General features: G+C 47.1%; 1 protein-coding gene across 1 annotated transcript; it reads left to right on the top strand.

The window, feature by feature from the left end:
• The first annotated feature begins 377 nt into the window (after positions 1-377).
• On the top strand, positions 378-9,021 carry MYD88 (MYD88 innate immune signal transduction adaptor). Its single transcript, XM_033165986.1, has 5 exons — positions 378-744; positions 4,020-4,154; positions 5,463-5,643; positions 8,379-8,470; positions 8,798-9,021. The coding sequence occupies exons 1-5, from the start codon at positions 393-395 to the stop codon at positions 8,950-8,952; spliced, it is 915 nt and encodes a 304-aa protein (XP_033021877.1). The 5' UTR covers positions 378-392; the 3' UTR covers positions 8,953-9,021.
• Positions 9,022-10,010: the final 989 nt, after the last annotated feature.

The raw sequence follows: 10,010 nt of genomic DNA, 5'->3' as shown, positions 1-10,010 counted from the left end.
GGAGGAACGTGGGGAGGAGCATTCGCGCGACAAACCTACACACTGCAGCCGAGCCGACACACCTGTAACGACAGTTTGGAAAGCTCTGGGCTAAGGACAACACTCAAATTTTAATAACTAATAATAACAATTTTAGAGCCATCTAGCTTGGCGTGGCCATCCTTGCCTCTCCTGGGAGCGTGTGCCCCATAGCTTTAACCACTAGACGCATCTATTCTGAAGCTTCCAGTTTGCTGGACGGATGCATCCCGCAACTGAGCCAGCACCAAAAGCGAAACCGGTTTGGAGGCTCATCATCTCCTCCTCCTGCTCCGCCCCGTCGGGGAGGTTGCGAAAGCGGCCGCGGGGACAGGAAAGGGAAGGCGGCGAGGCGAGAGAGAGCCAGGCGTGCGATGGCGGGGGTCGCTGCTGTTGCCGCGTCTCCGTGCGCCCCGGCGAAGGAGTCCTCCCCGTCGGAAGACGACTCGGTGCCGCTGGTGGCGCTCAACTACTCGGTGCGCCGCCGCCTGGGGCTGTTTCTGAACCCGCGCGCCCCGGTGGCCTCCGACTGGACGGCGCTGGCCGAGGAGCTGGGCTACGACTACCTGGAGATCAAGCACTTCGAAGGCAAGGCCGACCCCACCGAGAGCCTCTTGGCCGACTGGCAGAAGCGCTGCCCCGGCGGCGCCACCGTGGGCCGCCTCCTGGGGCTGCTGCGCCACCTCGGCCGCCGAGACGTCCTGGCCGACCTGGGGATCAGCATCGGTGAGCAAACAGGGCCCGGGCCGGGGGTGCCCCAGATTCTCCCCCTCCCTCCCGTCCCGTCGATGCCCCCTCCGGCCCATTCCAAGGGGGACACCTCCCGCGCCCCGTTTTACGCACGGCCTCTCCTGAATGAGCGCCTTTCTGTTGCGCCCCAATACCCAGTTCCCAACAGAGGAGGCATTGCGCCCATCCTCGTAGCAGCCGGGGCGTCGCCGGTTGAATTTCTGCCTGTAAGGGACGGCGCACGCGAGCAGTTTCCCGGACAGAGAGAGGAAATGGCTACCGATATTCTTCCTCCCTCTTGTCTTCTTCCTAATTTCTTTGTTTTGTTTCCTTCTTGATGCTTCCTCGTTGTTTAGCACTCCTATTTGAAGCTGTTTTGGTTCCGGGTGTGTTACTGCAATGTTGTTGCCTTTTTTTTTTAACTTAAAAACATTGCATTGGAGCATAGAATTATAGAGTTGGAAGGGGCACCGAGGGTCATCTAGTCCAACCCCCTGCAGTGCAGGAATCCCAACTATGACAGATGGCCATCCAACCTCATGCTTCAAAAAACCTCCATTAAAGGAGAGTCCACTCCCAAACAGCTCTTACTGGAAGACCTTTCAGTGGGTGTTTGACCTCTGCTCTTAGCATCAGAAAGTTCCTTGTGATGTTTAGCCGGAATCTCCTTTCTTGTAACTTGAATCCATTGGTCCCAGTCCTACCAGAAGAAAACAAGCTTGCACCAAGAGAAAACAACCCTTCCTTCCTTCCTTCATTCCTTCCATTCTTTCTGGAGCTGAAGAGTTTTTAGGGAGCTGTACAGCTGAATAAGCTTCCCGAGTGCCTCTACCCGGCTAGCTCTCAATTTGTCCATCCTTACAAAAACAACAACAGTAGCACTGAGGAATGAGAGCCCAAACTAGCGACTGATATTTGAAGCAGCAACAAAATCTAAAGTTTGGCGTCATTTTCTTATTTGTTTACTGCAGGGGTCAGCAACCTTTTTCAGCCGTGGGCCGGTCCACTGTCCCTCAGACCTTGTGGGGGGCCGGACTATTTTTTTTTGGGGGGGGGGGGGGGATGAACGAATTCCTATGCCCCACAAATAACCCAGAGATGCATTTTAAATAAAAGACACATTCTACTCATGTGAAAACATGCTGGTTCCCGGACTGTCCGTGGGCCGGATTTAGAAGGCGATTGGGCCGGCTCTGGCTCCCGGGCCTTAGTTTGCCTACCCATGGTTTATTGCATTTATATCATGCCTTTTTCTGCCCCTTCTGTGCTCTGCTCCCCCTCTTTTAATCCCAACAACAACCCTGTGGGGTAGGTTAGGCCAAACGACAACTGTGACTGGCCCACGGCCACCCAGTGAACTTCATTCCCCGGGTGGGAATTTGAACCCTGGTCTCCCAGGTCCTAATCCTGCACTCTAACCTCTGCACCACACTGCCTCTCTTGCATAGCTGTAGGTTGTACTTGCTCCTGCAATCCTTGGTATGCATGTCCTTTTTAAGATGGTGTTGCACTCTGTTTCCCACAGGGTAGATTTGATTTAAATTAAATTGATTTAAATCACCATTTAAATCACTAGTCAGTAAGACTTGATTTAAATCACCTTTTTTTACAGAAAGACTCATTCTTGTTGGTATAATCTTAATATTTACAACCAAATGAAGGTTTCACTTTTGGAAAAAATAAATTTTCAGAGTAGTTTTTACAGATAGTTATGAAATTATTGTGAGGTTTAATAAGTTAACTGTTTATATTTGCACAACTTTTCTGCTGTACTTTATTGGAAGGAGAAAAATAATCAATTTTATTATTTAAACAATTTATTTAACTAAGACAATAACATAGCATATGTATCCATGTTTGTTAACTGATGTGGTTAAACAATTTTTTTTTAAAAAAAACAAACCTTGAGACTTGAGTTTTAGCACACATGAAAAACAAAACAAATCCTTATTTCCTAATGAATAGTCTTTGGACTTTAATGTAACTTCAGTAGAAAACTATCTTTAGAAATATTTTTTCCTCCAAAAGCATTTTATTTTAAAAATCCAATTTAAATTTTAAAAAAATCTGATTTAAATTTAAAAAAATATTTTTATTTTTTAAAATCATTGATTTTTATCCACCCTGGTTTCCCATCAGCCCCAACCGCCACGGCCAATGGCCAGGGATAGTGGAAGATGCAGTTCAATAGCACCTGGGGAGCCCAGGCTCCTTATCCTTCCCCCAGTGCCTAACAAATCCAAACCCCTCTGTCTGTCCCCAGTGGCAACCTAGTGTTTGCTCCAAGAATGTTCCCAACCAGGGCAGGTGGAGATCTGCACCCTCTCCATTGCTGCTCCCAAGATCTTGCAAATCTGAGGTATATTGCCCCAGTACATGGAGGCTCCACTTTCATGTAATACTCACCAGGGGCGTACCCAGGATCAAAACTAGGGGGGGGGGGGGGCAACCCATGGTTGTTCAGGTTCAAAAACAAAACCAGCTTCAAAAAACAAAAACAGCTTCAAAAAAACAAAACAGCTTCAAAAAACAGAACCCCCCCCCCCCAACAGAAAGACCCAAATGGCTGAAAAACTCAGTTTCCCAGGATCCTCAGTCCTCGCAAAGGAACTACTCACCACGCAAGGGAACTCAGTTTGCCAAGCTCCCTTGCAACGATGAATCCCGGCAACGATGAATTCGCCCCCTGACACTGCCCAAGTCTCAGCCTGCATCCCCATTTGACCAAGAAGGGTGCAGGCTAGGATCCGGTCTCTGATAGGTACGCCAGCTCTTTGTCGGCATGAGAGAGGGGGAAACAGCCGGCGCAACACACTCACACACACAGAGTGGCCAACTGCCTCGGCAAGAGCGGAAGAGCTCAATTGTTATTGAGATTTTGGGAGGGGGAGAAAGACCAGTCTTGAGCTTTTTTTCCCTTTTAGGCTGCTGATAACCATTTAATTTTTTTTGCTTCTGGGGGGGCAGTTGCCCCCCCTGCTCCCCTTGGGTACGCCCATGTCACCTGACCTCTGCATGTTAGTTGCATGTGGTGGAGCTGATTCAGGGTCAGTTTGGGCTTGCGAGTTCCCATCATTGGCTTTAGGGTATTGGCCCAGGAAGAGAGATTTAGCCTCCTCCTGCTCCCTCCAGCCCATGTTTCCTGTGTTTGTGGTTTAGCACTATAGCACTGAGCACAGGAGGCTGTCGTGCGGACAGGCCCCAAGCCGCAGATGAAGCATACGCAGAAACAGGACTTTTAATATTATATTTTGTTCAATGACTCTTTGCAGAAGAAGATTGCAAGAAGTACCTGCGGAGGAAACAGGAGGAGGCGGCGGAGAGGCCCGTTCAGGTCCCGGCGGTAGACAGCAGCATCCCAAGGTCATCTGAACTGCAGGGCATCACTACGCGAGATGATCCCCTTGGTAAAAGAAAAGAAAAAGACCATAAGATTATTTGATTCAGAAAAGATGGTATGGGTAAGAGAGAGAGAGAGAACAGTGTTTATGCAGCCACTGAAAGGAAGAGGAATTAAGGTGGCTTACCCACCTTTTGTGGCTAGGGTTGATGGGCACCTAATTTTCTGGCAGGGCTCCAGAACCTTTAACGGTTTTACAGCACAGGCAGAAATTCAATAGGTAGAGCTCCCGGCCTCGCACAAATTGCACCTCTTTGAAGCGCACCTGTTGAATTTGCTTGTTGTGCAGCTGTTCGAGAGCACCAGGCAAAATGCCATATACAACACTATAATCTCTCATGTTAAATGTAACTGACCTGCAGAAAAGACTTTATAACCTGGAAAAAAGAGAGATCGATGCACATACTTTTGCAAACAGAGAAAAACCTTTAATAAGAAACAAAAAACAAAGAGAACAGCACCGGATAAAATGAGCACAATTTATCACACTCTTTTAGAAAATAAATAAATATCATGGTAGCTAATGATTATTATTCAGAAATTAATAACACTCTTGGGGGGGAAAAGAAACAATTAAAATGCTTCATTTTGGGAAACCAGTGTAACCCTTGAGCACAGCAACACAATGATAAATGTGCAGCTAAACTAAGAAGGAAGGCGTGTGTAAGCAAGTTTTTCTTTGGCCTCGATGTTACCGCCCATGGAGGCGCCTGCATAGCTCATCAGCCTGCCTAGAATTCTTCCTGGAGGAGGTTGCTTTGTAGAGCAATGTGCTAAATGGATTTTGAGCTACATGGAATTGCCAAGCATCTGTTACAACCGGGATAGTTTACATCCGGTTTGCAAGCAGCTACTTTCCTGCTCTCCTGTGGCGAGCGGTTAAGATCCTCCAGGTGACTAGCAGGGAAGGTTTACAGCAATTTTCTTTTAAGTCTGAGGACGTTTCACCGCTCTATGTGAGCCGGGGGACGGTAATTTTTGAGAACTTGTGTGCAAGGCTGGCTCAGACAGGTAACACTTCCCCGCTCCCTCCATTCGCGCCAGTGTGGTGTAGTGGTTAGCGCACTGGGCTAGGACCCGAGAGACCAGGGTTCAAATCTGCGCTCGGCCATGAAGCTCACTGGGTGGCCTTGGGCCAGTCTCTGCTTCTCAGCCTCACCAACCTCACAAGGTTGTTGTGGGGTTTAAATGAGATGGGGTGGTGGTGGTGGTCCATGTTTGCCACCTTGGAGAAAAAGGTGGCATATTAATGGAATGAAGGCATGAATGAATGCATAATCTCATCCGTGTTGTTCCCGTTGTTGTTTTAATTCAGGACAAACGGTCGAGATGTTTGATGCCTTCATCTGTTACTGCCCGAACGACATTCACTTTGTGCAAGAGATGATCCAAGAGCTGGAACAGACAGAGCACAAGTTGAAGCTCTGTGTGTTCGACCGGGATGTCCTCCCCGGAACGTGCGTCTGGTCCATCACCAGCGAACTTATAGAGACGCGGTGAGTTGAGGAATATGCACCCAGGGGTGAGAGAGCAGGTGGGCAGCAACGGAAAGATCCACCGTGCTTCCCGCAGCTCTCTGGGTTTGTTCCCAGCTAAGTTCTACTCAAGAGCAGACTCTTGATTTGTAACGAGCTTATTATATCTGGCTGCCGAGTGCATTTTCACAATGTATTTTTATGATATCTACTTGTTTCTAAAGTTTGATATTTACTGGTATTTTAAATAATATTTTGTGCTTTTTATGTGAATCAGAGTTTTCATTTCTTTTTGATCAAGTGGTCTATAAGCTTTGTTGAATAAAAATAAAACACTAACCCTAAAAAAAAAAACTGCAAAGTAAAAATAGCAGTGATAAAAAGGAATTGGCAGCATAAAACAGCCCAGAAAAAAACAGAGAGTTAAATCGGTGCTGAAAAGGCTGTAATTTAATGGATTTTATCGTTGGAGCATAAGAACCTGGTCTATGCAGTCCAGTATCCTGTTCTCACAGCGGCCAGCTGGATGCCTGTTATTTATTTATTTTGTTTATGAATTGCTTCCAGTGAGGCATCCCAAAGCAATTTAGGATATAAGTTTTTCTTAAGTGAAACGGTTACTGTATATTCTGGCGTATAAGACTACTTCTCAAAATCTAAAGGTAAATCTTCTCAAAAGTCGGGGGTTGTCTTATATGCCGGGTGGAGAATCTGCGGTCGAGTATATCTCAAACTGTATATTATAACTGGAAAAGTTGGGGGTCGTCTTATACGCCCAGTCGTCTTATACACCGGAAAATACGGTACATTAAAAAAACAATAAAACCCACCTGCATGTGTCGTATATAAAATAAATTGTAAGGCTGTCGTCATGCTGCAGTTCACATGGCTGCCTGTTGGTGGCTGTAGCAACTCCAGCATGATGAAAAAACGGCAGGCAGGCAAGTCAGCCAGCAGTGTAGGTGGAGCATAAAACCAATGAAATCCTATAGAAATACCAAGTGGAATGAAGATCTCAATTTAGAAGACTTCCTATGGCAAGCCCACAAGCAGGACCAGAGCACAACAGCACTCCCTGACACACACACACACCCCGGCAATTGGCGGCAATTGATTCCTTACTGTATGCCATTCCCAGGGGCCAACCGGGATTTTTAAATAAATGAATGGTCTTTAAAGCCCAGTGATATTTAAGATAGAGACAGCCAGAGGGAGGAGCTTTTCCTAAATCTGTGTAACAGTAAGCCGGAGATTTGGGATCCCCATCCACCTTTGCATATGGTCACAGAGGAGAATAAGAAGAGGAGGAGAGTCTGACAAATACTCTACAGTCAAAAAGTTACAGGTAGGTAGCTGTGTTGGTCTGCCGTAGTCAAAACAAAATAAAAAATAAAAAAAATCCTTCCAGTAGCATCTTAGAAACCAACTAAGTTTGTTCTTAGTACGAGCTTTCGTGTGCATGCACACTTCTTCAGATACACTGAAATAGAAGTCACCCGACCCTTATATATAGTGAGAGAGTGAACAAAGACATTGGATTCTTATCTCATTATACATGGCAGCCATCTCACCCCTTGCTTTTTCCTGTAAGACCAATTGCAGTCGTTAACAGTCGTCAACAGGTTTTCCACACCTATCAGCTAATCACCCATTCCCACCACCCTTCTGAGTAATACCCCTCCCCACTCTCTCACTATATATAAAAGGGTCTGGTGACTTCTGTTTCAGTGTATCTGAAGAAGTGTGCATGCACACGAAAGCTCATACCAAGAACAAACTTAGTTGGTCTCTAAGGTGCTACTGGAAGGAATTTTGTTTTGTTTTGTTTTGTCTGCAGTCAAAATTAGTATAGTCAGGCTCTGCTTTGCAGTTTGGGTTGGATGCAGTTTTAGGGCTGTATTAAGATGTTTCTTGCCACTTCAAAGTATTGGGACTAGGCAGATGCAGAGAGGGAAGGCAGGTGTGCGGGCCCTTAAGATGTGCAGATGGCGGGGAGAAAATGGAGTGCCTCGTGCCCTTTGACCCCACATCTTTCAGGCTCCCCTTTACCCACTAGGCCAGAGGTCCTTAATCTTTTTTCTCTGGGCCACGCTTTCAGAACAAAAGTTTGCTTGCGCCACACCAAATATTTTATCGATAAGAAATACACTGAGAAGCAAAAAGAAACCAACTAGCAAGGCTTGATTTAAGGCATACAACACAGCCACTTTATAATGTGACCACGGGGCATCCAGGAAGTATAAAACAACACAGAAGAACAGGAGTCATTCTCAAAATAGAATATTGATTGTCCTTGAATCTTCCCGCCGTTCTTGCCATCCTCTCCTTTGAGGACCACTGCACTAGGCAGAACTAGAAGGACAGATCCTGAAGTTGAGGCTCCAGTACTTTGGCCACCTCATGAGAAGAGAAGACTCCCTAGAAAAGACCCTGATGTTGGGAAAGATGGAGGGCACAAGGAGAAGGGGACGACAGAGGATGAGATGGTTGGACAGTGTTCTTGAAGCTACTAGCATGAGTTTGGCCAAACTGCGGGAGGCAGTGAAGGATAGGCGTGCCTGGCGTGCTCTGGTCCATGGGGTCACGAAGAGTCGGACACGACTGAACAACAAGCACTAGGCCATATCTAGAGCTCTGAAAACGCCCTGTTCCCTGTTGGTCAGAACGCTCCCAGGTGCCTGGGCTCCATCCTCCCCTTTGTCCGCTCGTTTTTCACAAACATGTTTTCTCTGTTGTTGTTTTTTAATTAACTTCAGGTGCCGGAAAATGGTGGTAGTGATTTCGGATGACTACCTAGATAGCGAAGCCTGCGACTTCCAGACAAAGTTTGCCCTCAGCCTCTCCCCAGGTAAACACCTGCATGGCCTACCTGGTCCATATTGTTGCTACTTAATTTGTTAAATTTATGATCCGCTTCCCATGAGGCACCCTGGAGCCTGTGTGTGTGTGTGTGTGTGTGTGTAGGGGGGGATGGAGAGGAAGGGGTAAAAGGGAAATTCTCAGAAAAATGTTTTCTGAGAAATTTTGACTCGGCTCTGACGCAGAGCCTCGTCGGAGCTCAGAAAGGAAAGTGAGGGGGGGCAGCTGTTTCCTGCCTCTCCGCGAAAGAGCTAGGAAGAAGGTGCTCAGGCCATCTCTTGTTATGCCACATTCCCATGTCGGCTTCCTCTTTCAGGAGCTCGCCTCAAGCGCCTCATTCCAGTTAAGTGCAAAAGCATGAAGAAAGAGTTCCCCAGCATCCTCAGGTTCATCACGGTTTGCGACTACACCAACCCCTGCACCAAGAAATGGTTCTGGATGCGGCTGGCCAAGTCCCTGTTGCTCCCATGATGCAAAGCCGCGAGGCCAAGTGTCTAGCGCCGTGACTTGAACTGCGTCCTGAGGAAGGGAAGTTGGGGGGTGGGGTGCGCTAAGTCTTTCTTAGCCTTTGCCACGAAACCGACTTCTGCTAAACCCTCGCCTCACCAAGTCTCCAAAACAACCCCGTGGCTCGGAAGCCAGTCTTGTTTTAAAAAGGAGGGCAAGAAAGTATTGAGAACTGCAGCTGCTCCTGAGGTTTTGGGTCGACGTTTCCTGATTTCAGCCGATTTCCTCCTTGTGAAACGGGGGAATTGAGAAAGAATGAACACGAGCGGGAGAAAGCTTTCAACAGCTGCGGCGCGCAAAATGGCGGTTATCTTCTGCAGAGTGTTCAGCGTCCTCTCTTTCTGACAATTCAACAGCAACCTTTTTTTTTTACTAACACAAACCAACAAATGGACCAGTATCCTGTTTCTGACAAGCTGTGAGTTCCTGGTGCCTTAAAATAGAGATGGATCATTCCATCCACAACTTAAACCTGCTGCTGTACAAAAGGATAACCAGATTCTGCACCTCTCACTGCCATTTGCCTTGGGGTGTAGAATTGTTTTAAGTGCATGTGGTGGGCATTCCTAAGGAGGGGTTTAAGTTTGAGGTGGGCATTTCTAAAGGATCTTAGGCAGCTGCCAGGGGGTGTATCCATGTGTGTTTGGTCCCGCCTTCTCCCCAACTGCATGTCTGGAATTGGACCAAGAGCCTGCCAATCCAATCCATTCTCTCTTTAATCATAGCACTGCCGGAATCTGGGTGCCACAGCACTTCTCAACATTATATAACGGCCAGTGGGTTGAAACTGGTCTCTGTTTTCTTTCAAACTTTCTGCTTCCTAAACCTTGCCCAAGCACTTTTAAAAGCACGTTGGGATTTTCTGCTCTTTGGGCCTGTCGAGTTTCCCAAGAAACTGCCTGCAAAGCTGTGGATAGGAAGGAACCCTTACAATTCAAACAATATGTTTGCGTTGCAATATGTTTGCAATGGTCATTTGCATTCTTTGCATAAAGGTAAAGGGACTCCTGACCATTAGGTCC

The sequence above is a fragment of the Lacerta agilis genome, chromosome 12 (assembly GCF_009819535.1).
Source record: "Lacerta agilis isolate rLacAgi1 chromosome 12, rLacAgi1.pri, whole genome shotgun sequence".
NCBI classification, from domain to species: domain Eukaryota; kingdom Metazoa; phylum Chordata; class Lepidosauria; order Squamata; family Lacertidae; genus Lacerta; species Lacerta agilis.
Note: the sequence above shows the minus strand (reverse complement) of the source record. Positions and strands in the feature narration are given on the sequence as shown.

Excerpts from the sequence above, each read along its gene's own strand:
- MYD88 (XM_033165986.1), top strand. The coding sequence starts at position 393 with ATGGCGGGGGTCGCTGCTGTTGCCGCGTCTCCGTGCGCCCCGGCGAAG. Across the intron at positions 4,155-5,462 it reads TACGCGAGATGATCCCCTTG|GACAAACGGTCGAGATGTTT; the intron begins GTAAAAGAAAAG and ends GTTTTAATTCAG. Across the intron at positions 8,471-8,797 it reads TGCCCTCAGCCTCTCCCCAG|GAGCTCGCCTCAAGCGCCTC; the intron begins GTAAACACCTGC and ends TTCCTCTTTCAG.